This window comes from Cupressus sempervirens, chromosome 3, assembly GCF_028749045.1.
Source record: "Cupressus sempervirens isolate cs-2001-9-10 chromosome 3, ASM2874904v1, whole genome shotgun sequence".
Lineage (NCBI taxonomy): Eukaryota > Viridiplantae > Streptophyta > Pinopsida > Cupressales > Cupressaceae > Cupressus > Cupressus sempervirens.
The window spans coordinates 514,911,347-514,937,979 of NC_143120.1; the positions used below are offsets into that span (position 1 = coordinate 514,911,347).

The window sequence follows — 26,633 nt, forward strand, 5'->3', positions numbered from 1 at the left end:
AGTGATACAAATCCTTCTAATTAAACTATGTAAGCTATTCTTTTGCACAAGAGAAACTAATCTAATGCATTATGAAACTAATCTATTATGCTTATGCAAGAATAAGAGAGAGAATATAAATTCTCCACAAATGCCCCAAGAAACTTGTAGAAAAACATGCAACAATAATAATTCAAATTCAAAAGTTCTAAAATTAGTTTCTATTCATGGAGGAGGTCTGGCTAGATACTAGGATCACTCTTTCAAAATTTGAATTGGCTAGGTCGCTGGTAGGTGAGAATCTGATCGGAGAGAATCTGGCAGGAGGAACCGACCCTCTAGACACTGGATGGGGTTTTGAGAAGAATGTTGGGACAGAATCCTTGGCCAACGTGGATAATGGAAAGATCTTGTGTGAATCTGATCCTTTTTGTGCTCATTCAAAATTTAGAATAGCTAGCTCACAGGCAAGTGGGAAACTAGTCAGAGAGAATATGGCAGGATTTTCTATCCTTGGAGGATCTATTGGGGGTTCTGAGAAGAATTTTGGGTCAGATTCTCTGGCCAACATGGATATTGGAAAGAAGTTGTGTGAATCTGGTCCTCTTTGTGGGGTAGGCGAGAATCTGGTCGAAGAGTATCTGGCAGGAGGAACCGACCCTCCAGGTGCTGGAAGGGGTTCTGAGAAGAATGTTGGGACAGAATCCTTGGCCGACATGGATAATGGAAAGATCTTGTGTGAATCCAATCCTTTTTGTGCTCAATCAAAATTTAAAATATTTGGTTCGCAGGCAGGTGGGAAACTGGTCAGAGAGAATCTGGCAGGATGTTCTATCCTTGGAGGATCTGTTGGGGGTTCTAAGAAGAATTTTGGGTCAAACTCTCTGGCCGACGTGGATATTGGAAAGAAGTTGCGTGAATCTGGTCCTTTTTGTGGGGTTCGTGTTCCCCCATTGGATTCTTTTCATGGGTCGGGGCAAGATCTCGAGCAGGAGAAAGATGTTGCTGATTCTAACAAGGAAAAGTTTTCAGAAGGGTTGAAACCCTGGTCTTCTCTTTTTGGAAAGAAACCTACAGGAAAACCTCTTTTCCCGCTAGAGACTGCTAAGTCTTGCTAGGAGAAAGGTGAGTTTCAAGTTTTTATTCCATATCCTTTAGTTGATTTTTCTGTGTCCTCCATGGATTTCACCCTAGTGGGTAAATTTTTAGGAGCAAGACCAGTTCTTGAATCTCTTAGAAAAATGGTTAAAAGGAAATGGATTATTCGAGGAGAAGTTGATATTGCTTCAATGTTGAATGGATTCTTTTCTTTTATTTTGAATTGCATTGAAGATATGAATATGGTTCTTTGTGGGGGACCATGGTCTTTTGGTAAATGTTCTCTCAAAATTAAAAAATGGGAGCCTAACATGGATCTTTCAGATTCTTTTTTCTTAACCACCCCCATTTGGGCTATACTTCTTGGTCTCCCTTTAGAATTATGGCATGAGGACATTTTCAAAGGTATTGCCAATTCTTTTGGTGAATTAGTGGCACTGGATAATGCTACGGTTTTCAGAACCAAACTTCAAAGTGCCAGACTTTATGTTAAAGTGGCTAACCTGAATCATCTCCCAGACAAGGTGGAACTAATATCCAAACTTGGTAAAAAGACTCGAGAAATTATTTTTGAAGATTTGCCTAACTCTTGCTATGCTTGTAAGAAACAGGGGCATCTAGTTTAAAATTGTCCCTCCAAAAGTAAAAAGCATCCAAACAGTGTTCAGGATGGGAAAAAGACCAAGATCCAGCAAAAGAAAGTATGGAAACCCAAAGAAGATTCTAAATCATCACATGATAAGGTGGATAAAGAGCTTTCATTTGAGAAAGTAATCTTTGAGAAAGAAGGACATGGTTTTCAATCTAATACCATAATGCTTGAGCAAAGAATAGATGATCTGATAGATTTATCAAAACAAATTGTTGTTTATCAAAGGATAGAAGATCAAAGGAGAGTTTTACAAGACAAATCCATGCTAGAGGAAGGTGAATTCTTGGCTGAAGCTGGAAATAAATCAGAGATGGGTGATCTTCCTATTTCTCAGTCCAGGGAGTTCCAAGTTTTATCTTAGGCTGATTATGACCTTCCTTTGGATGAACCTCCTCCCCTAGATGCTATGATTGAAAAAGGAGATAACTCAAAGCATAAACCAAACCAAAGAAAAATATTTGATATTAAGAACATTACTAAAGGGGTAGAGACTAGAAGCAGCAAAATAGTTCAGCAAACCAAGATAAATTATCTTGCTTCTACTCTGGATAAATCTGGAAAAAGAGCAGAACAACAGTCCAAGGTGAAATCGGATGTTGGTCCTCCAGAAAAATCTAGAAGAAGAACCACTAAGAAAACCAAAGAGTTAGAAAGTATGTAGAATATTGCTGATGGAAGGTAGACAATTATTCTGGATTTTACCCCTAAAAAATAGATATGAAAAGCATTACTTGGTATATTAGGGGGTTGAATAGTATTCATAATCTGGATATTGTTAGGATTTTGTTAGATAACAAAAGCCTGAGTTTCTCTTGCTTCAAGAAAAAGTGCTGGAGAAAGAACGTTTCTAAGGAAGTTGTGACTAGAAGAACAAATTTGATCAACAATCCTAGGTGATTTTCCTGGTCTGGGAGACTTCTCTAGTTGCCTCGCTTTCCTGTCTGTTTTCTTTCTAGGTTCTAGTGTCCTCGCTGGTTTCTCTTTCTGAACACTTATGTTAGTTTCATGTCCTTGCTTGACTTGGTTTAATTGTACTGTTGGTTTCAGGTCCGTTTAAAACCTGGTAGAGCTTCATGGTATATCTTTCTTTTTGATGTAAAGGGTTTCCCTCTTCAAAACCTGCTTTTACCTTAATCTAAAAATAATAATTCAAATTCAGATCCTTAGATGAGGAGAGAGTTCTCCTTTTTACAAGATGTATAGACGATAGAGATCAAGATTTAGAAGCACATGATCAAGGGTGGGGTTTGACTTTTAGCATGATCCATGTGCAAGATAATTTCCACCAATGAGAAAGAGTTGAATTTTGCATCTCCATGTGAGACAAAAAGTATTTTATTTTCTTTTAAAATTGGGGAAAATGCTTTATGTGTGCAACTTAGGATAAGGAGTTGAAAGGGGTCTTTTATTTAATCAAAGGGGGACATGTTCCTTTTAGTTAAACATGAACTTAGGATATAGTGGTCAAACTATAGGATAAAATCAAATAAGTTAATCTTTTAAAGATTTAGTCTAGGCAAATAATTAAATAATTTAGCCAAAATACTGAGAAGGGGGCTAATAGTCTCAGTGATCATTTTTTGATGATTATAGGTACAAGTAGAAAACAAAGGTTACAAAAAAAAAAAGCCATTTCTATTTCACAAAAGATAGAAAATAAATGTTTTGAAATAATGAAGTCATTGCCATTTCAAAAAATCTCACAAGAAAGGGTTGTCAAATTATAAATCTAACACTATTTCACAAAGAGCATATTTACCACTTATGAATTGGCAAACTAGGTGTCATTTTGTGGATATGAGGAAAGGATACTTGCAAGCTAGCAAATGAGGTACTAAAATGAGTTGGTCATCATTTTATTGTACTAAAAGTTTAAAGAACACACGTGTTGAAGTGAGATGGAAATCAAATGCTTATGAGCTCAAAATCAAAAGAGCCAAGTACATGAACTAAAACAACACATGTGATAATTGATCTTTGAGGATTCATTGAGAAGGAAGAGAAGTCAATCAAAGAGAATTATGGAGATATGGTATAATGGAGTTGTAATTATGCAAGATAGATTGGTACAATTGCTTCGAGGTTTGCAAATAAAAAAGAATTCTATCCAAAGAAAATCCTTGAGAAAATATGCCTAAAACTATTGGAATTTTGATTTAATGCAAAAATGACATTGATAGAGGATGAAAATGGTCAAAATTTGGAAATTTAAAAAGAAATTTAAATTCATAAAACTTGATTTACAAGCTCCAAAATCTTATACTTTTATGAGGTATTTTGGGTTGCCAACCAAACTAACATCTAAAAGACAGGTAATTATCTCTAATTAGTTGATTAATTTTTCAATTTTTTTTCAATAGGGCGGTGTCTTTTCACTCTAAAGGGGTGTAAAAATAATTCAACCACACATACACGGGGTATAAAAACTAAACAAAGAAAATAATCCAAATTTGATACAATACAACATATAATACAAATGTAAATTTCAATATATGGAAAGATCCAATTTCTTTCTTTGCAATTGTAATATAGAATTATTTTCTTATTAAATTGGTCATTGTTGTGGTTCCATAACACACACCTCATTTTTGTCTTTGTAGAAATAGGGATCCCCCATTGTTATTTTGTAACAGGTGCCCTCTCATTGTGTCAGATAATGTTCACTCTTGAGTGATCTCAATAGTCAGGATGGTTCTTAGGTTATTCATCAAGGGTCAGTGGAAATTTCTTTTTTTAGTCTCAATTATTTTCTTTCTTTCTTCTAAGTCTTTATTCTTTTTGAAGATGTTAGAGATGTCAAAGAGTTGGATCTTTGATTCCCACTCCACTCTTCCCTTTGTTTTTAGTGTCTTGTCTATCAATTTTTCTAAGGTGTCATACCTCTGATGCTCCAAAACTCTAATTGTGTTCTTATCTAGTTTCTGGAAAAAATCTCTAACATGTCAATGATGTTAGAGGTCCACAACCTTTGGTACATCTGATGAATGTAAGGAGTTTTTTTGGTCTTAGGTCAAGTTCATTAGGTCTTTTAGCTAACTTGTTATACCCTGACATGTCTTAAGACTCCAACACATCAGTAGGATTGGTAATGCATTTTGGGGGTTGGAATTGTCAAGTTTTGGGGATGTAAAAATCATGTTTTACATTTATTTTCTCACTTTCCATAATTCAACCTCTATATTTTAGAACTCTAACTTTTATGCGATTAAGGTTTTTAGGTTGGGGTAGCTTTGCTTAACCTCCATCACCATTGTCTCATCATTTCATCTGCCACTACACCTTCATTCCAGTCTACGACCTTGTGCCCTAGGTCTACACTTTTAGGGTTTCTTCCATGTCCCTCATGTTTCTCATATGTCTTTTTACCTCTATTTTTAAGTTTTTATTCGAGTTAGTAGCTTCCAAGTTAGGATTTGGTGCTTGGTTGTGTGTTTGTTGAGTCATGGTGTTCGTTGTAACATTTTATTCTTTCTAGGACTTTCTAAGGTTTCCTTTGTATTTTTTTGTCTAAGTGTCCAATTCTTTTAGAGCATTGGAGTTGCAGACCTTCAAAGGTCTAATGATTCTAATTTTCTCGATATTAAAAGTTAGTTGTCATCCTAGGTTACGAGCACTCTCAAAGCTTTGAGGACATTATATGTTTCACACATTTACCATAAAACACCCATAGTCCTTGTTGTCCACCTAATGCCTCAAATTCATTAAGTCCCTAAAACTTTCAAAGTGATAGAGTTGTCATAGGTCTGTACCTCTTTCAACTTTGATAACCTCGATCTCCACTATACACTCCTATTTAGGCCAAGTACAAAATAAACATCGAAGTTATTGAACCTTTGTAGGTTTGATAACCCTAGTATGTATGCTACCTCCAAATAGCTAAGTCCCCCTTTTCTCTCACAAAAGTTGCCAACTCCATAGATCATTCAAAGATGTCAGAGTTTTATAATTTAAAAAAAAAAATCTATGTCTTTGAAGGATCTAAAGAATGCTATCAAAGACAAATTGGAGAAAAACCTTGCAAATTTCATGCTCTCTACACTTTGATAACCCTAAAGCTCTAAAATTCATTTGTTAGCCAATTTTTGTCTTCCCATCACTTAGTCAATTGCATTGTGGCATCATAGGGTCATCAATGTATTCTTTGCATTTATTTTTTATTTTTCTTGGTAGTACATTTATTTATTTTAATAAAGTTATTAATATGTGTCTTTTGTGTAGGATAAACAACTACTACTTCATCATCCAAGGCTAAGGTTGTTTCACCACAACCTATGAAGTACAAGTACCAAGGCAACCCACCTCAATCCAAATTCATTGATAGATAATCTAAGAATGTAAATACTAACTTAGGAAACCTTGACTAGAATGAATTCTTAGAGTAGTGAAAGTGGCCCCTGAGAAGGCTTGAGATGTGCATGTTTATGTTTGTGGTAAGAGTAATTCCAAAAATTTCACACTCGATGGTGATACCATCCTTTGAATTGATTATGACACTCACACATTATTATATTCCAGATGAGAAGGTTGTAAAGAACACTTTTGGATGCATCATTATAGATTTAAGGCCTAATACCATTGAACAAGTATTCCACATCCTAAAGGTCGATACCTTTTGTATGCACCCAAAAATGGTCGCCTAGACTATGGGCCCCCATTATTCAATTTATCAATTTATCAAATTTTCTGAATCAATGGTTTGTAATATATTCAAATCAATTTCCTTGATCAAATTCGATTTATTTCATTTCTAAGATTGATCATTTTATTCCAAGTCTTATTTAATTAAAAGAAAATCTTCTCTTTTAATTAAATAAAATAAAATCCCCATTTAATTAAAAGAAAACCTCTCTTTTAATTAAACAGTTCATCCACATTTAATTAATTAAGAGAAAAACCTCTCTTTTAATTTAATTAAATATCTTCTATTTAATTAAAAAGAACTTGCTCCCTTTTAATTAAATAAAAATCCCACTTAAATATCTCTTTTGATGAAAAAAGGAAATAAAATAAATTCTTTTTATTTAATTTCTCTACACTTAAAAATGTGATCTAAGTGGGATTTATCTTTCCACGTTCTCCTCAACCACTCCTCTTTTCTAATTGGTGGAATCTTGTCTCACATGGATCACCACTTTCTTCTCAACGACTCCTCTTTTCTCATTGGTGGAATTTTGTCTCACATGGAACAAGCTCTATTATCCCATATTGGTTGTGAGAAGCCTCTCACATCCATAATTTCCTTTATAAGGGAGAGCCCTCTCCTCATGTTAGACACCCATGATTATGCTATCGTTATGCTGCAGGTTTGAAGACCAATTTTTGAAGGAGTTTGAATACAAAAGCTTTTTGTGGAGAACTTCTATTTTATTGTCTTTTTCTCTCTTGCACCCATCATGGGCTTTTAGCTTAGTTCTTGCATTTATAGATTAGATTTTGCTTTCATAGATTAGATCTTATTTTCATGCATATTTGAAAATCATGGAGACTAGCATTCTTGCTTTTCCTCTTTGAATCTCTCATCTCATGGTGTACTTGCATGGGCACAAAAATAGGTCAAACTGAGGGCCTCCATTGCAAAGCCTTGCACTCTATGAGTAGAGAGCTATGGATTGATTTGTGAGGGCTCATTCTTGAGTTTTCTTACATGTAATGATTCATAGAAGTGTGACAACATTATTATATTCCAGATGAGAAGGTTGTAAAGAACACTTTTGGATGCATCATTATAGATTTAAGGCCTAATACCATTGAACAAGTATTCCACATCCTAAAGGTCGATACCTTCTAGAGGACTACGCCTTGGAAAGTGCAGGAATGTGGTATAAGGAGAAAATTGTTTTTGCAAATGAGTTAATTATAGAGAGATATTTGACCATGCCACCTCCTAGGAACATGGTTGATAAGGTGGCTTGGATATCCTATGGTTATATGATGAGTGACATCAATTAAACCATCGTCCTTCTAAGAAGAGTAATGGGTTGGCCTTTGGCTAGACAACTAGAGCCCTAGATGGAACATTTTGTTGAGAAGATTAAAAACAAGAGAAACTAGATTGATTGGTAAACTCCAATAAGCGATAACATTCATGATCACTTGGTCAGGGTCAAGAACGATCCAAGGTTTTCTATGACTTCCTATGTGGTTTAACCCATAATCTTCTTCTAGTGGATCTGGGGTTAATATTATGCAAGTGGTCCTTTGTTTTTTTATCATAACCTCGAGTTCATATATAAAAATAATATGCATGTCCTAGAAGGTGATAAATACTTTAACAATTATTTTCAAACTGAGCTAGGATTCAAACATCCTTTATTTCTTTAATTCCTTCTTCAACACAAGTATATAATAGATCTCCTACTTCTCAAGAGGTACTATTATAAGATTGTTAGGGATCATTAGTCTTTACAACATATTTATAAGTCAAACTTCTTCTAAACCATTTACAACCTCATGTTCCAACACTTGTCTGGATGAAGATTAACCATTTTTGGACTTCAACCCAATTAAGAACAAGAGCCAACCCTCTCCTCTCGACATTTCAATACTCAATCAAACACTTACTTTTGACTTGAAAATGAATAATGGAGTTAGTTTAAAAAATAATTTCTAAACATGGATTGAATTAATACGATTTAGGATGAGTGCAATAAAGTATAAATGAACATGAGAAATCTAGTTCAAACTTTTGCAAAGAGATATTAGGTCTCCAAACTCCTCTTTTGCTAACATCTTCTCTCATATTTTTTAATAAATCTACATCCTCTTCACCTTACTCATCTTCACAACAAGGGAGTATTTTGCATAAGCTCCTTCAAGCCATATTGATTAATCTTCCTTTTAAACAATTGAGAAGGAATCACCAAAATAAAGACAATCTCTTTTGTCTATGTGCATCATTAAAAACTGTGGCCATACAACTAGAAAATATTATAATTGAGTTTTAAAATTCATCAACTCTTTAATTTTTGTATTATTCAAATGATAAGTGACAATGAACGATAAATTTTTCATGACTTTTAAATAACATTTAGTTCCTATAAGGTTTATTCTGCATGTAATACTTGTAGCATACTTATTGGGGGCTCATTGTCAATCATGGTGTTACAATTTTATGTGCAATCATACTAGGTTAGAAACATTATAGCTTATTTATTTCTGTCTCTAGACTAGAGGGAAAAAATATTCCTCATTCCCTCCTTTATGAGTATTCACTTTTCTAATGTTTAGTTTTATTTTCTATATTTATAATTTAATATCCTTTTCTTGCATGGAATTATTAGTTCTTTGTGAGGAATTTTTTTTTTTTGGAGGTTTTCATCCTTATTTAGGACCTCTTCCTTGGTTGAAAGCATACAAATATTATAAATGGTATTTCTTTTGGTGATTAAAAGTGTGTAATACTTCTCTAAGAACCCCCTTTCCTAGCAACTGGGAAGGTGTGTAACTAGACATTCTTCCCCTTTCTTAGTTGAAGATCTCATCTTTATCAGAGATCTCCTCTAGTATTTGGAGCTTGGTATATTAAGGAAAATATATTTTCCTCCTCCTTTGATAATTATGTATACTTGAAAAGGCCCCCATTATATTTTGGCATGATATATTTTTTAGAACTAGTTGTTTCTTTCTTACAGAAACACATCCATTACAAGGATATTTATTCATAGCCTGGAATGTGTGTATTATTGTTGAGGATATCCCCTCAATTTTGAAGGTGCTTATCCTTGATGTAGATCTCTATCCCTTAAAATATCAACATGGAGGTATGTTGACATCTTGGTGGGGGGTGGCGAGGGATCTAATGCTTCTTTGATCTTAGTCATACATTTATGTGCCTCTCAAGTGGTGGTGTTATACCACATAATACTCCCTGAGTAGTAGTTATTAAGTTTTTTTGGGTAATCCAGGATAATGTGTCTTGCTAGAATAGTCATTGTTGGCCATGCATAGATAAGTATTTATTATTATTGTTGATTGAATCTCCACAAATAAGTCTTATCTAGTATAATGTGGCTCTCCATCACAATGTTTTGTTGTATCACAAAATCAATCAAAACAACATATCTTGTTGGTTAGTGGAATTCATCCCTTCTTCTCTCCTTTGATCGGTAATCTTCCTTGTTTTTTCTATAAGTCTACGAGTGCTCTTGAAACAACATGTTGATAATGATATTAGAGGTTGAGACATTTTAACATCAAGGTCTCTTCAACTAATTGACATGTGACTGTAATGTCCCCATCTTTTTAGCATCTCAGTGGAGTTCTTAGCCTTTACATTCTTCCAAGGCTAAGTGGAGAAATAAGGAGAAATTGATTAAATTATTTTCTTATAAAGTCATTAAAATATTTAAAATTAAAAGGGTGACTTTATATTTAATTAATTTAATTAAAAGTGACTAAAGTTAAATAAATAAATTAAAAGAATCTTCTAGAAGGAGGAATTAAATATTATTATATTTCTTCTAGAAGGAGGTCCATCTATTGGAGGAAAATAATAAATAGGGAGGGTAACCTCATTGTTGAGCATCGAATGTGTTGCCATCTAATCTACTAGATAACTTGTGGAGCCAAGGGTTTCTGCAGTTGCTACATTGATCATTGGGAATGATCACTCCCATTGATTTGCATAACTGAGGTGGTGAAATATCTTCTAACGGGTTGTGACTATTAGAGAAGAAAAATCAGTCTTTCATTGTGCTGAATTTGTGGCCTAGGGCCAAATTTGTGGAAAAGGAATAAGTTGGATATTACTATAGGAACTTTGCTACAATATTGTTGCTATAGTAACTTTGCTACAATACTGCTACTATAGTAACTTGCTATAGTATCACTGCTACAATTAGTTTGCTATAGTACCACTGCTACATTATCATTGCTACTGTGACGTTACCATAGTAACTTGCTACAATGACCCTGCTATAGTAATTCGGTACAGTGTCATTGCTGCTATAGAAAAAATCCAAATTCCCTTGAGCAATTTTTCTAAGATCCTATCTATTTCATCTGTAATGCATGCAGGTTAGATTTGAATATCTTAGAGCATGTGAAGAATTTAGAGATCATTTGTAATTTGATTTATATTAGAGTTTTACATTAGAATTGTTACCCTAATGTCTTATTGATGTAGATGCATATTTTCTCATTTATAGTCAATGCTCTATGTTTCAAAAAAATACAAAAACATTTGTTGTTGGTCGTTTGGAGTTTTGCAAGCATATCAACTAAAGTTTGGCATTTAGAAAGTAATCAGACTTTAGATTTGCAATATAAATCTCTTGCTTGCAAAGTGTTTGACGAAATGTCAAACAAGTGAATTAGAGAAGAATTTGTGCTTGACAACTTAGTTATAACCAGTTGGGGTTATTACAGTGGTATCAAAGCTTGATTACAAAGTGTTTGACAAAATGTCAAACGATTGAATTTTAGAAAGATTTGGTGTTTCACAAAGTTATAACCAGTTGGGGTTATTACAGTGACCTTTATTTAGTGCTAACGTTGTTTGACTTTTGTAATTTGAAGTTCTTTTGCATTAATTAATAAGATCCTATGGCTGGGGGTTTGTACATCCCTCAAACATAGTGTCATACACTTCCTTTCTTATCTTGTATCAAGATGATATGTGTATTTCTACTTTCCTATGGTACAAGCACAATTTTATACTCTTGATAAAGTGAGGCTAAATGTAATATTGCAAATTGTACTTCTTTAATTGACAAGCCCAATCTCACACTCTCCTAGCACTCATTTTAGCTTCCATACACTCGAAGAACTTTTGGGACCATTTTGAACCCTCTATAAGGGACCTCTTCTAGTTCCTTCCATGATACACAGTCACATCTCAAGAGAAATGCCAAGAGAAACAACCTACAACAAGACATCTTCAGTTATGAGTATGGTAGACTATATACTATTGTTCATCATATTATTGCATCAATATTTGGAGAACTTATTCTAAAGGCATTGCATCATCATTTAAGTGTATAAATACTTTAAGCAATTTAGTTCAAGCACTTTCTTTAGATTTTATATTTCCTCACTGTTATTGAATTGATTGTAAACTTGGGTTTGACTAAGACAAATCCCTTTATACCACAAGCACCATTATATCTGTTATGAAGATATAGGTCCAAAAAAATGTTTTACACTTAATTTAGAAGTAACATAGCATATAGAAGGAAAATATAAAATTAGTTTGACATTACTAATTAGAGGGACTAGGGTGCATAATACCATAGTCTCCTTAGACAATAGAACCTAGTGTTGTGGTCCTAGTAATTTTTTTTGAAGGTTGATCTAGAGACTATTTGGAGGCTCTTCGGACTAGTTTGACTTGGACCTAGGACACATGTGGGCCTATGCCACATATTAACAATGTTTATCCATTTTGAGCTTGGATTTTAGACACACGACCCTCTTGACATCCTCTTTCTAGTTCTATATGTCACAGTTGAACCTCATAGTCTCATTTTCCCATTTTTGTTTATTATTGTCATTTTTCCACATTTTAGCCTAGTTCTTGCATTGTCACTTTCCTTTTAGATCCAAATCAACTCAAACACAAAGAGAGAACAAATCACATATTGTTCCCCACTCTCCCAAGGATTTGTAGTTGAGCCTATTAGCTATTCTCCATTGTAACCTGTGAGATGGTGTTTAATTCTTAGTTTGGTTTATATTGCAATAGCCTGCACTACATTTAAATTCCCTAAAAATCTTAGCATTAGCTATTTTGCATTCTTGAATATTGTGGAGCTTGACATGGTTGTTACAAGCCTATTTTTAGCAAATATTTTAAGTTGTGCATAAATGAATAAAAGAGTAGATTCGATGTTGTTGGTAAGTCCCACACAAGATGAGTGATGATTTGAAAACCTACCTCGAGACCTACAAAATAGAGATGTCATTTACAATTGATATAGAGGTTAATTTTTATTCACTGATAATGCAACTTTATATTTATTATTTAAAAAAAGGTTTTTCATTAAAATAAAAAATAAAATAGGGTTCAATGCTTTTGATCTAGAGCTATGAATTGTTGAGGTAACAAATGAGGCATCTCATTACCATCTTAAACTTCCAACAATCACACCCTCCTAGAATTTGAACATTGATGGAAAGAACAACACCACAACCATCACACCATGCCCATGCCAACAAAACAGTCCTCTCATTTCCAATAGGAGATTTTTTCCCTTAACCAAAATTCAATACCTACATTAATTTGGGTAACTATTTGTGTTATTCCTCTTCCATTCTTTATAAAATGGAGACATCATATAATAGTTCAATGAGATTACTTATAGTCACATAGGTGTCAGTAGAGTGCTGTTAAGGATCAAAGCATTAGCATGCAAATGTATCTATCATTTGAATATCACCATGATTGTCCCTTTTTTTCTATGAGGTTCTTTCATGAATGGTTTTCCTTGCTTAATCTTATGTTATCCATGATTTATTAGTTTACCTTTTCTTATTGCTTTCTTGATCACAACATTTTATTTATTTAAAAATCCTTATTAAGTGATATAGGTATAGATTGTATACATTTAAAAAAGATTTTAACACAATACTTCCATATTGTTTATCGACATATTTGATTTTACAAGTCACTAGTTACTTGTTTTGTGACATTCAATAATTTCAAAGTTTTAAGTTTCCAGAGTCCTCTTACATTTGAGAACTTCCCACTAAGTTAGAATTTATCTTCATATTCAAGTATAATGTTTCATATGTTCCTTGTAAATTTGGAAGATAACATTAACCTTGATTAAGTTGCCTTCTTTGTTGAATATTATCAAGCTCAAAAGTTTGAGGACATTTTTAAATACGCACAAACAAATCTTTGCTCAAAGTTTAATAGGGTATAATTTTACGATATTAATGCCATGAATTCATAATCAAAATAGTCATAGTCTGATTCAATTTTAAGCCTTATAGATTTAGTTCGTAAGCATAATTTCTAAGCTTTGTATACATAGAGCATAACATATCCAAATTCATGTGATCTCAAAGACTTGTAGTTTTTATTATTAAAAGTCTATTTCAAGTTTGGTTTGATGATTGTGGAATTAAACTCTATTCTAATGAAGTGCTCTAGGGTCTTTGTGTCCAATGATATCTTGCATGTTCTTTGGAAGACTTGGGCTCCTATACATATAACGTTGACTCCTAATTTTTTATCATCCAAAAGATCAATTTATGATATCACAATACCAACGATATACTTCAACTCCTTGTTTTATACCCTAAATATAGTTTATTATATTTAAAAGAAATAAAGCTTCTAGTTGGTTCAACTCGAATAAGTTTCGTCACTTGACTCTAGTCATAATTTTGACTCATAACGATCGAGACAAAGAAAAGACCATGACAGGTTACACCCTCTTGTGGACACTTTAGACCCCACTAATGTATGACATGTTAATTGATTTCTATATTTCTCTCTATTTTTTGTAGCTTTAGATTAACTCCATGCGAAATATTAAGATGTAATTTATCTCCCCCTTTTTTTTTTAATATCTTTATTATTATTACTACTTCTTATAAATGATTTATACAAACAATTATTCATTGAGAATATGTAATTGCAAATAGATATACTCTGAAGATAATGCCTATCCAAATACCCACGAGAATACCAATAATATCATTTTGGTCAAAATAATATTTTAGAAAAACAGAAAAAATAGAAATTTCCTTGAATTTCGTATGGCAATCATTCCACCTGTTAAGATTACAAGTGCTAGTGTCAACAGCAAGTGACACTCTCACTTACCCTCGTTCCTTCACTCGATCTCGCTCGACTCTCCCCTTTCCATTTTTGTTATTTTTCACTTCGCAAATCGCAAAATCAAGTGTCGGATTCGGAATAAATTCTTAGGGTTTCAAGACGCTCGTAATCATGGCGAAGTTCAAGTCGCAGTTGAAATCAAAATGGATAGACGCGGACTATGTCTGCTTAAGTTGGGCCAGTGGCGTTTTGTAATATTTTTTTGTGGTCCTGAGAGCTTCTGAAAATTTGTTGTTCCGAATCCAGTATTGTTGCGGTGCAGTGGAGTTGCAGCAAAAACTGGAGAAGGGCATTTTGAAGTTAGGGTATTGGTGAGCACTGAATAGTGTTCCAGTCCCAGGTGGGTCGCATCGAGAAATCTTATGCAAGCATCGATTTTTCTCTTCTGGCATGATGACATTTGGATCAAATTAACCATCTAAGTAGCAGAGGCAGCAGTTTATCATGTACTCGATAGTAAAGACTAGGGCTCATCTGAAGCTGGCACTACAAAAATGAGTTGCCACTCACTATGCAGGTGAGGATTTATGATTTTTTTTCCCTTTTTGTTTGATTACGAATTTAAACATTTTAAACTAGTTAATGAATTATATCTACTACATTTCATTATTGTTCTGGAAATGCTGTGTATGGGGTGAAATGCTGGTGTGAAGTTGCTTGATCTCAACTTGGGTGTCTTGCAGCCAGGGAGAGAATTTGAAGAGTGAGGTGGGAGGATCTGTTGAAGGGGAGGCGGACGAAGCGAGAGAAAATTTAGTTGAGAGGAGTATGGTAGGGGAAGCAGCAACTGTGGGCGTAGACAGGGATAAGGATAGTAGTGGGGACTTGCAGATTCCGAATGTTCGCAAGAGTTTCTGGAGATCGGCATCATGGTCCTCCACACGCTCTGCACCGGCAAGCCCTGCTGCGCTCAATCTTGATAAGGTGCTTTCTTCTTCCACATGTCCAGGGATGCCCATAGAGGTGCCCAGCATTCCATGCCGTGGGCCTCCTCTCACTCCTCGGTCCCAGCAACTCAGCAAGATGAGGTCCGCGCTGCCACCATTGCAGCCTCTCAACATTGCTAGGCGAAGCTTGGACGAGTGGCCCAAGGCTGGGTCGGACGACATTGGAGAATGGTTAACTCCTGCCACACCCAGAGAGAAGAAGGATGCTGGTAATCTGAGGAATGGCGTAGATATAAGGCTTGATTTGTGTTCTGTTCCAAGAAAAGAACCAACAGAAATGCAGCTCAAGCGCGACAAGTTTGCTTTCTATGATAAGGAATGTTCAAGGGTTGCTGAGCATGTTTATCTAGGCAGTGATGCGATTGCCAGGAACAGAGAAATACTCAAACAGAATGGAATCACTCATGTACTAAATTGTGTTGGATTTGTATGCCCGGAATACTTCAAGAAGGACTTGGTTTACAAGACGCTGTGGTTGCAAGACAGTCCTTGTGAAGATATCACTAGTATACTTTATGATGTTTTCGATTATTTTGAGGAGGTAAGAGAGCAAGGCGGCAGGGTATTCGTACATTGCTACCAGGGTGTATCTCGATCAACGTCACTGGTTATTGCTTATCTCATGTGGTGCAAAGGTCAGAGCTTTGAAGATGCTTTTCAGTGCGTCAAAGCAGCGCGCGGTATTACGAATCCAAATATGGGTTTTGCGTGCCAGTTGTTACAGTGTCAAAAGAGGGTACACGCAGATCCGTTAAGTCCAACTTCTGTTTTAAGGATGTATAGAATGGCGCCACATTCACCATATGACCCATTGCATTTAGTTTCAAAGATTTTGAATAATCCTGGTCCAGCTGCATTGGATTCCAGAGGTGCATTTATTGTCCATGTGCCCTCAGCGATATATGTATGGATTGGACACAGTTGCGAGCATACAATGGCTTTAGCAGCAAAGGCTTCTGCATTCCAAGTAGTAAGGTACGAGAGGGCACAGGGTCCAATTTTTACCGTCTTCGAAGGAGAGGAGAAGCCTGAATTCTGGGACGCTCTCTGCAACGCCCGTTCAGAAAATTCTGAAATTGGCACTTCAGAGGTGGAGAAGCTTCAAAAAGGTCATCACCCTGGAATAGGATTTGCGTGCGGTGTTGGAAATAAGAGGGTAGAAAAATATGATTTAGATTTTGAGTTATATCGGAGAGCCACAGTGGGAGGTGTCGTGCCACCTGTTCCATCTTCAGGAGCTGGCTCAGAGACTCATCTTCCTACTAGAGAAAATGGGTGGGGAATTCTACGCCGCAAGTTCATGGCAGGCAACGTGAAAGAATTTTCTCCCCCGGGTTCCATAAGAGAATTGTCTGCTCCGGGTTCCATGAAAGAATTGTCCGTGACAGACAACATGAAGGAGTCGGTTGCTGCATCGTCACATACAATTCAAAAAGAAGTGGAATGTGTCAAGCAGGAGGCTCAATTCTTATCAACAGACCTTTCAACGCCCTTGCTTTCTCCACGTGATTCTCCAAGTTCTGTTTCAACAGAATATAAATTTAGTCCAAAGTCTCCTTCACCTTCTCCATCTTCTCTTCCATTTACTCCCTCTTCCAGTTCCTCTGCCTCCTGGTCACCATCCTCTTCTTGTCATTCACAATCCTCAGTACCTGATACTGTAGAAACATTTGACAGAACCATAAATCTTTCTAAGACCATAACAAAAAATTCTTTTCTCCCTTCTAAATCTTCTTCAGTATCTCTGGCACAACGGAGGGGCAGTGTATCTCCTTCTTTACAATTACCAGTGTTAGGGAATGATTCTTTTTGTGGTTCTAAGCGTATGTCAAAGAGAACTCATGTTTCCCACTTTGCTGTTGCAAAGGAGATGGTTGGGAAGGGACAAACTGTACAATCAGGCACTAGTTTTAGTTTTCCTGAGGAACTGTGTACTGGGTCATCCTGTGAAAGAGAAAGCCAGCCCTTGTATGACAATAAAGTTCTTCAAAATGGAACTTCGCAGTTTGCTGACCAATATAGACACATAGACGACTCCCCCACTGAGAGCTTTCCAGTGTCTCCTCTAAATACAGACGCCACCTCAGATGGAAATCCGAGCAGCCCCAGTTATGTCACAGATGATGAATCATGTCCATCTAGGTCAAAGCAGAAGAATAGCTATAAAAGGACACGCCCAGTGCTGTATGACTGGCCTAAACTAGAACATATAGATATGTTTGATATCAGTTATCTTGACTCTTCCTCTGTTTTTATTCTGCTAGCACCTAGCCAAATGCACGATGACGATCTGGGATATGTGGATGAAGTCTATGTATGGGTGGGTAGTGAGCTGATTGCTGATAAAGAAAGCATTCAAATGAACAGTAGTGATGATAGAGTTGAATTCAGAGAGTCAGACTGGAAACAAAGTGCAGTTGACTTCCTTGAGCGAATGGATTTGCAGCAGGATACCGTAATCAGGGTATGTACAGAAATTCTCAAACCATTCTTGGTGATTTTCATCGTCAAATAGCTTTTGAGTGTTGTGAATTAGATAACGTGATTGCAAGATTCAAGCATTCAGTGTCTTACTGTGCTCTCTTTTCTCTTTATAAAAATATCCAGTTGTTTTCCAAAATTATATTGGGAAGCCAACAATTGTAGATAATGCTAGCTGTTGATTATTTACATTTGCTTTTACCTCTCTTGCCACTCAAATAAAGCAGATATAAAACTACTAGCTAATGTAATACTCATAGATCACATGTTTTGGGAAGGTTAATATTGCTGCTCACTATTGACAAGGTTTGGCAAGTTGTAAAAAATCCACCAAATTTTTAGACACGAAGCATAAGTAATTTACACTTGCTGTTGATGCCATTGAGGAGCTGATAATTAACAGGTTTAGTAAAAGAGGCTAAGTGGAAGTCGGGAATAAAAAAGAATGCACTAGAAGTATTGCTGTAACACTGTCCTTTGGCAGTGATTAACAGATAGGGTGTGGGACCATCTTTGATAGTGAGTATGATATAGTTTCATATATTATCTTTAGTAGCGAGTAGAAGTATATTTGGGCTGTACAATCAGTGAATTTTAAAAATTGCTTTACTTATTTTATTCTAAAAGCTCAGGTAGAGCATGTCTATCAAATTGCAAGCATGAAAATTAGTATGTGATTTTACACACCATGTGGAAAGTTCAAAATGCTCTGCTAAATTGCCAAAGTTTGCCTATAGTAGAAGATAGACCTCATGCTAGTGTTCCTTCAAAAACAATGAAAAGGTTGGAATTAGGAAGAGATGTGGACAGAAAGAATGAAGTGCTCAACAACATGGATAATCTTGTCATGTCTGGTGCATGAGCTCTGCAGAGCTGTGCACAAGCTATCCATATTGACAGAGAAGTGTCATATCTCTTCATTCACCATAGTCCAATTCAAATTTCTCCTTCAATCATATTTGACCCCGCTATATATAATTATCTTGAAGCATTCAGATTGTATCATTAATTTGAGACATTTTCTGGGGAAAAATGACAACAAGGTTGTTTCACAGCAAAAATGGTAGTACGATGTATGTGGCATAGAATGTTAGCAAGATTTTCACAGTAAAAAACTGTGCAGCAAAAAATAGTAACAAGATTTGTGCCAAAAGATGGTAACAAGATTTTTATGGTCTTTTCTAATTCAGTAGAGTGATAATATTATAATACAAAACTTGTATTTAAGATTTAGAATCACAACATTTCTACAATGGATTATGGATATCTATACCAATTTCATTATCTTGGTGCTTGCTTTTAATTTGTCTATCTACTGGAGGCTGTCCAATAAGGGTATCAGGAGTTGACTGTTTGCTACTATTTGCTATTCTTATTTCTAAATTAACAAAGGGTGATTGGCAGATTAGCAATCTGAAGCCATTTTTCGCTTTACTTTTTCCAGTTGTCAATTGCACAGATTTTTTGTATTAACAATCCACTTCTTGTTTGTTGTCTACTAGTTTGTATTATTTGGAAACTTAAGCTATACCTATATTTCTAACTTTACTCTCTGTCTTGATGCCAAAGCTTCACGTCATAAGTCTATGTTAATGTGAAGTACACTGAAAGGTTGTGGCCAGAGTTTGAACTATTGTTGCTTCATTACGTATGGTTTCTTGCAATGGGAGACACAATGTGGGTGAATTGCATATTGTACCAAATGAAGCATGGGATGTCTCAAGAAATAGAAACATCCTATGCACTGTATGGGTGGCAAGGCTAGTCAGTCTTAAAAACCCCTTATTATAGTGCATACATGATAGCATTCTTTCAGCCAATTGTTCATTGAAAAGGGTCCTGTAAGTGTACCTAGACAAAGTTTTGATGCATTTTACTTTCTCTAATGTACACAAGACAGCAACAAAAATGGCAATTAGGCTATTTAATGACAGTTCAAGGTTACAGTGTCTCTTTTATTCAATTAAAGCCTACTAAATAATGTTAATACTGAATTGTCTTCTGGCCACTGATACATCTATCAATGTGTGTTTCATGAGCCCCTTCTCTAACTTATAGGCGATTGCAATATCATCTTTAATTTACATGTTCTACATAATGGATGAGTGCCACTTGTGTTCTGACTTTATTTATATATCTCTATGCTTATAACACATCTGAATTTTCCTGATTTAGAGTGTTGTCCACCAGATATCTCCTAGGATCCAATCAGAGAATGGACTTCTGGCATAAGTTTGATAAATGCTGATTGATGCCTATAAAGAGAATCAAGGCAAATTTTGGAAGGCGTTTTAGGAATTTGATGGAGCTCTTGAAATACTTATTATGATTTTTCCTAAATTACTGCTTTTGTGTATGATTCATTTCAAAATAGGGTTTCAATTCAAATTGCTTGAGGATTTGGGCAGTTTTTTATTTCTAGCACCAGTGCATTTGGAATCTGCAAATAATGAACCTGGGAAATTGCTTGTCAGATGTGGCAATTCAAAGGCATTTTTATCACAATCTCAGAAGCGGATAAAGACTTGAATGCTTTTTTTTTACTCATTGACCATTGGAAAACCCTAAACGAGATAACTATACTCATTCTGTCAGTTTGACGAACTGCAAGATTAAGGAAAGACTCATGAATGCAAAGGAGCAGTCATGAATGATCGACAAATGCTATTCTGTGCTCTGCTTGAATGTCCCAGAATGAAATCCACCTTTTGCTGCTCAATGCAGCACTTCATTTCTGCACTCTTGCTACTGCAGCCAGATTGGTTAAGCATGACCCCATTTATCTAGAGGTTGGTTTGGCCTGATCCACAATATTGGTATATGATTCTGTACCACTATGGTTGTTCTGCTCAAATCAATACCTCCACACCATTATAGAGTGTTGCATTGGGTGATTTAGCTTAACAACAGAGAGGGATCTGCTTCACCATGCCAATAGTTTGGCTCAACAACAGAGAGGGATCTGGGTCCACCATGCCAATAGTTTGGCATAACAATATAAGTGAAAGGCCTAGACAATTCTGCTGTGCTGAATGATATAGCTACCTAGATAGTTGCATAATTGAAACGTTCATACAATTAGTTATTGAGGACTGACTGATTGGATGGCAACACTTGATACCTAGCTACATTGGAATGCTTAGACATGATGATGCACCAATGAATGTTTGTTTAGTCCATATAGAAGCCTACTTCAGGATGTTTAAGTCAGTCAATGGATGTATATATATTTATGAGTTATTTTTATTACAGTATTTTAGTTGTATATATAATATAAATATGCATATTTACTATTTGGTTGCCTATATTATATACTAACATGTTTATTAACATTTTAACATATTAATATGATTTCTTTACATTTTATTAAATAAACATTGTAATATATTATAATTTGAAAATTTCTATATTGTTCTAATACAGATGTAACTGGAATGTACCCAACCCAATTTTTACTAGACCAGTATACTGTATCCACAGACACATACCTGAACCTCATTCTATTCGGCAACATAGCTGATTGTTCCAATAATGCTGCCAAGGCTATTATCACAAAGGGAGGCCATTGGAGCATATAGAACATCTAACTTTTGTCAATTTGGAGTGTTGTTGACCAGATATCCACTGGGATCATCTAATTAGAGAGGAGTCTTCTGATATAAATTGGATAAGTGCTGTTGAGGTCTCCAAAGAGAACGAAGGCCTTTTTTTTGAAAGCTTATTAGGAATTTATGGAAATATCACAGTTAGGTTCACAAGATACGTACCAGTATCTAAGAATGCTGCTGAGGCTATTGTTGTTTGAGGAGGGCCATTAGAGGGCATTCATTAAATTTCAGTAAGAATCTAATCGTGCAGATTCTAAAATTCTATAAAGTTATTTTCAGACCTGTTATAACATGCATAACTGGTATTGGAAGCCGGCACTGGTTAAGGTTCTACTTGGACTAGTTCATTGATTACTGGCGTGGATGCTCTACTAATAATGTGGCTGACTGTTTTGCAGTCCAAATTTAATAATGTAAATCTAATGGGATATATTAATGCCTAATATCTTAGTGTTTCTTTTTATCTTTTGTAGTGATGAAGTTATGACATGGCTCAAACTAATGGGAATTACTACCCTTGAATAATTACAAATTGTCAGGAATTTTTTTTTTTGCTTTATGAAGCACTTGACTGTTTCTTTTTTGAAGTATTGTTGTTGTGCAGGAAGGATGGGAATAGTTAATTAGATGACTGGGGATGTGGTGTGGTTTATCTGGTTCATTCCTACCTGCTATATTTGCTGTTAGTGTGTTGATTTTTTTTACCAGCCCATGCAATAAACAATCACTGCCATCTGGTTTCCTGTGGCCAATTATTGCCTTCGCATTTGTCTTGGTAGAATCAATTTTGCAAACTGGAGCATTTTTACCTTCTGTATTGGTGATTATGATCCTTACTGTGTCAGTGCTGCCTATTGCTTACTGTTCACTGCTTTTAGTCTGATGCTACTGTTGCAAGGAACTGTAAATGATTTGAGTGAATTGACAGTGACAAGCATGAAACCTTATCTCATAAAAGCGGGCACTGGTCAGGCAAATTTGCTGGCTTTTCTACTTGTCAAGGGATCAACACTTGATGTAGGGGTAATAACTAATAAGAGATCTCATGCTAGTAAGAGCTGCCAAGTTAGGAATGTGTAGATGTCCCATAAAAATTGAAGGCCTTCCCGTATGGCATTGGCACCAGCTGGGACCCAAAACTCTTATCAAGGTTGTAATGATAGTGCACATTGATGCAAAGTGTGTCTTATTTATATGTTGATGGAAAATATGTCCTTTTCTCACTTGTTTACACACACACACAAAGATACAAAATTTAGCCCTCTTTACTTTGGCACTGATATTGTAGAAATTAGAAGCTTATCAGCAGATTCTAGTTGTTCTTCAGTGTTAAAAGGTTTTGTGGTTTTGAGGGCGATGTGAGTTAATTTGAATGTTGAGGGTTGTATCGGTGCATTGGAGACAGCTTAAAAAATTAAAAGCTTGGATTTGCTGATTTGGGACATTCAAAGTGTCTAAGGAGGAAATTGAATGTCTTCTATGGACTAGCATAGCTGCAAAGCAAGTTGGTTATGCCAATGCAGGTAAAATCAGTGAGCCCTTTAACTTTGTTGGGAAGTTTTATGGAGGGGGAGTCTCCACAACTTTATTGTGATGTGAAATATGCTGATTCTAGCAATCTTAGTTTTCACGGGATTTAACATTTGGGTCACTCATGCTATTTGTTTCTTGTGGTTGGTTTTAGATTTCCAGGCTCTAGTAACTATTTGGATATATGCTTGCCCCATTTGAGTTGTGGCCCTTTTTTCCAGGCCTAGTTCTCTTCTGGTTAAGTTGACTTTAACACTGATTTTTCTGAGATCATGTTGGGTTAATGCTTCAGGTTTTTTTGGGGGATATGCCCTTGGGATGGGCGAATGCTGTTCTAGGATGCTAATTATAGTAATTATAGCTAAGTTACCAGTTTGGGCGTGGGTACGTACACCCGGTATGTGGTGGCGTGAAATTTCTTTTAGGGGTTTGTGTGTGTGTGAGTGTGTGTATGTATATATGTATTATATTTACAAAAAAAGGAGATAAATATACAGAATTGTAAAACTAAAGTCTAAATCTGTTTCTGTTGCTTTATTATCCAAGATAAATTCTCTGTTCAGGCAAGAGCCAACAGCACAACAGTAAATTGTGAGCCTCGATCTTGGGTTTGAGTCTACTCGAGCTTAAACATAATAATAATTAATATCCACAAATAATAATAACGTATAATAAATATTCTAGGCTTTGGCCATTTACTGATAAAAAAAGAAGATAAATTCTCTGTTCAGCATATATGTATCTGAATAAAAATTCTTTGTATCTTTAATGCATTCCAAACAGAACTTTCAGTCGTCTTGCCACTAATAATTGTCAATGAAATTAATTGCAAATATCATTCTTGTGATAATTTCAATCTCATAACGCAGGTATAGATTATTCTTTTTCTCCACAAATATTTTTAACCCACACAGACTTTCTACTTCTCAAGTTTATCTGGCCTCCTTTTATAGAAGTGTCTCCTATCCAGTGGTTATAAAAAAGTTACAATAAGTTTGTAACTCCTAAACTGATAGTGCCAGATCATTTCCATTGGATATGATAATTTATGATCATTAGAATAGTGGAAGATATAACAAATATGCAACTGTAAAGGACTGGACAAAACATTATTAAATTTGTCACCACTGATATTTACTAAACTACTTGCTTATTGTGCCAAGAAATAAAAATCTTCTGAATGCTTTCTTTCTGATTCTGCTTTAGCTGGTAACCGAAAAAAAGAATTTTTTATAGTCTTGGGCCCACTTTTATAAATTAGGGCCGTGGGTGCACAGGCGCGCTCACCCTGGTACACCCACAGTCCCAGCACATGCCCACAGACATACCTGAACCAGGTATGGGGCTTTTGGGCACAAACCCTGCAACATAGAATTATAGAGAGAAGTGCTCTTCGCATGCACAATCTCTATTGAGATGCGGTCCCCTCCCCTGATGGACCTGTGAATATTTCATTTTGCTACTGTATTTAAATAGGTATTTGTGCATGTGTGACAATTGGTGGAGAAGGTTGCTTGAGGTATGGAAATCTTTATAATCGCTGTTTAAGTAAAATGTGCTTTGTTTTCATTTGAAACTATAAAGAAGAGATAAATCCGCTATTTATTTCATTCATAAGGATTGAAGGATAACTTGATGCGTCTTGTTAGCCTGTAATCTTAAGTTTGCAGTTAAAGAGAACTGCTGTGCCTAAACTTTGTTGACATCATGTGTTATAAATTTCATTCCTCATGTTTAATATGAAGAGGACTGCTGACATTTTTGTGTTAATTAATAATTTCTTTGAAAGATTCCTTAAGACTGCACCGGAAATAGTTATGCACAACCATTTAGTCAAAAGGTTGAAAATCTGGTATAATTGTTGGCAGCACAAGGAAACATAGGAAGAGATTTAGTAATGAGAAATGACAGTCTGTAAATGCATTTGGCGATGGTAAATTAAAAAAGTCACGCTTTGGCAGAACTTTTGTCAGCTAAAGAGTCAGCTTTCAGTTTCAATTCATATTTTCAGAATCAAAGAACATTTGGAGGTACTTATACTCGTACAATTTTGTATGATAGGATATGCAGTTTAAGTGACAGCAACTCTTAAAACATTTACAGATTCACTGAATGTGCCGTGAATGCCACTTGTCTAATAAGAAGTCTGTAAGGCTGCACCAGTAATGATTAGGTCAAATATTTAAGCCTTTGAACAAGCCGCTGTTTGACAGAGAAGTAGTAATAGAGAGGTGACTCATTCAAATGAGAACGAGCTTCTGGGAAAGGATAATGTAGTCTTTTCTGGATATACTACAGGGGAGACTTTTAAAAACTGTTATACACTAAAAATATAGATCAACTGTGCATGATTTGCATGTATGTTTAGCCCTTCTTTTGTTCCCTTTCTTTGCCTCTTCCATCTTGTAGAGTATAATGTGTTCCCAATATCTTTCCCTTTTTAAATTTTTTGCAGCGATCTTAACTAAAATATATGATCTTTGGTTGTACCACTTAACATGCCTTGGATTTGTTAATTTATATTTAAAAAAATATTTCAAAGTGAAATTCTGGTTATCTCATGAACATCTTATCATGGCTGGCAGGTTGTGAGGCAGGGTGAGGAGCCGGATGAGTTCTGGGAACATTTTGTTAGCTGTTGAGGGGCTGTTTATTGTAATCCTTTTCCTAGGCAAGCGGTAGCTAATGAATGAAAATGTCTCATTAGAATACCCTTACTTCAATTTAATCTCATTTAAAGGGAAAGGCAAAACAGCTTCCTTTCTCAAGGTGAGTTTTAATCTCTTTGTAAGTCTTTTAATGTAACATTTGATGCTCTTGATTTCCTGCCTTCTATGTTCATTTCTTATCCTATATGTAATGTTAAATGGTTATATAAATTCTGATGTGTTGCTAAATCTAGAATATGAATTTACATTATCAGGCTAGAGCTTCGACATTTATTTCATAAAACTGAACATTTTGGCAGACTCTTCAGCAACAATATAGATTGTGACTGAGGGGGGCACTCGGCACAATTCTCGAAAATAATCTGTATTTTGACAACTTAATTGGCAATGCAATTTTGGTGTATGATAGTTGCAATTGCAGACTGACCAGACTTTTCTAGCAACCAGGGGAATGAGAGTTGCTATTTTAACCAGTAGTCTTACTGATGCATCTTTTGGGAAGCAATGATCCTTTACATAAGTAGGAAATTGTGGCAGGAAATGGTTATGGCAACATCTAATGTCTTCTTATCAAAATATCCTTTGTTATGCTTTCTTCAGTGCAAAATAAATGAAATTCTCTTTATATTCTAGAGAATTACTCACCTTTGGTTATTTTGATTTATATAGATAAGGGGCACAGTAATCAACAGAAGCTTGATCTCACATTTGACAAATTTTGATGGGTTTGACTAGTGCATAAATATTGTTTGATGTTTTGTTTGAATTAGTGTTTCTAGTGGTATTAAAGTCGTTTGGCATAGAGACACCACGGCTGGGTATAAATTCATCCAGCGTTTGCACTTGGCCTCTACTATTGTCAGTTATCAGATCTGTTGCTAT

At 35.5% G+C, this 26,633-nt stretch overlaps 1 protein-coding gene across 4 annotated transcripts; it reads left to right on the forward strand.

Annotated features, from left to right (window-relative positions):
- Window positions 1-14,443: 14,443 nt before the first annotated feature.
- Window positions 14,444-26,395, forward strand: LOC149567433 (protein-tyrosine-phosphatase MKP1-like). 4 transcript variants are annotated; one of them, XR_016362415.1, is made up of 4 exons: window positions 14,486-15,033; window positions 15,200-17,927; window positions 25,668-25,851; window positions 26,006-26,395. XR_016362415.1 is itself a non-coding variant. In XM_089820623.1 (3 exons), the coding sequence occupies exons 1-3, from the start codon at window positions 15,011-15,013 to the stop codon at window positions 25,722-25,724; spliced, it is 2,808 nt and encodes a 935-aa protein (XP_089676749.1). In that variant the 5' UTR covers window positions 14,444-15,010; the 3' UTR covers window positions 25,725-25,979. The 4 variants fall into 4 exon arrangements, 1 of the variants encoding a protein (XP_089676749.1); XR_016362416.1 differs by having other exon boundaries at window positions 26,051-26,395; XR_016362417.1 differs by having other exon boundaries at window positions 14,899-15,033; window positions 15,204-17,927.
- Window positions 26,396-26,633: the final 238 nt, after the last annotated feature.

Bases quoted from the DNA above. Each gene is read 5' to 3' on its own strand.
- LOC149567433 (XM_089820623.1), top strand. From the start codon at position 15,011: ATGAGTTGCCACTCACTATGCAG. The intron at 15,034-15,199 runs GTGAGGATTTAT...GGTGTCTTGCAG, and splicing joins AGTTGCCACTCACTATGCAG to CCAGGGAGAGAATTTGAAGA. The intron at 17,928-25,667 runs GTATGTACAGAA...CATGGCTGGCAG, and splicing joins AGCAGGATACCGTAATCAGG to GTTGTGAGGCAGGGTGAGGA.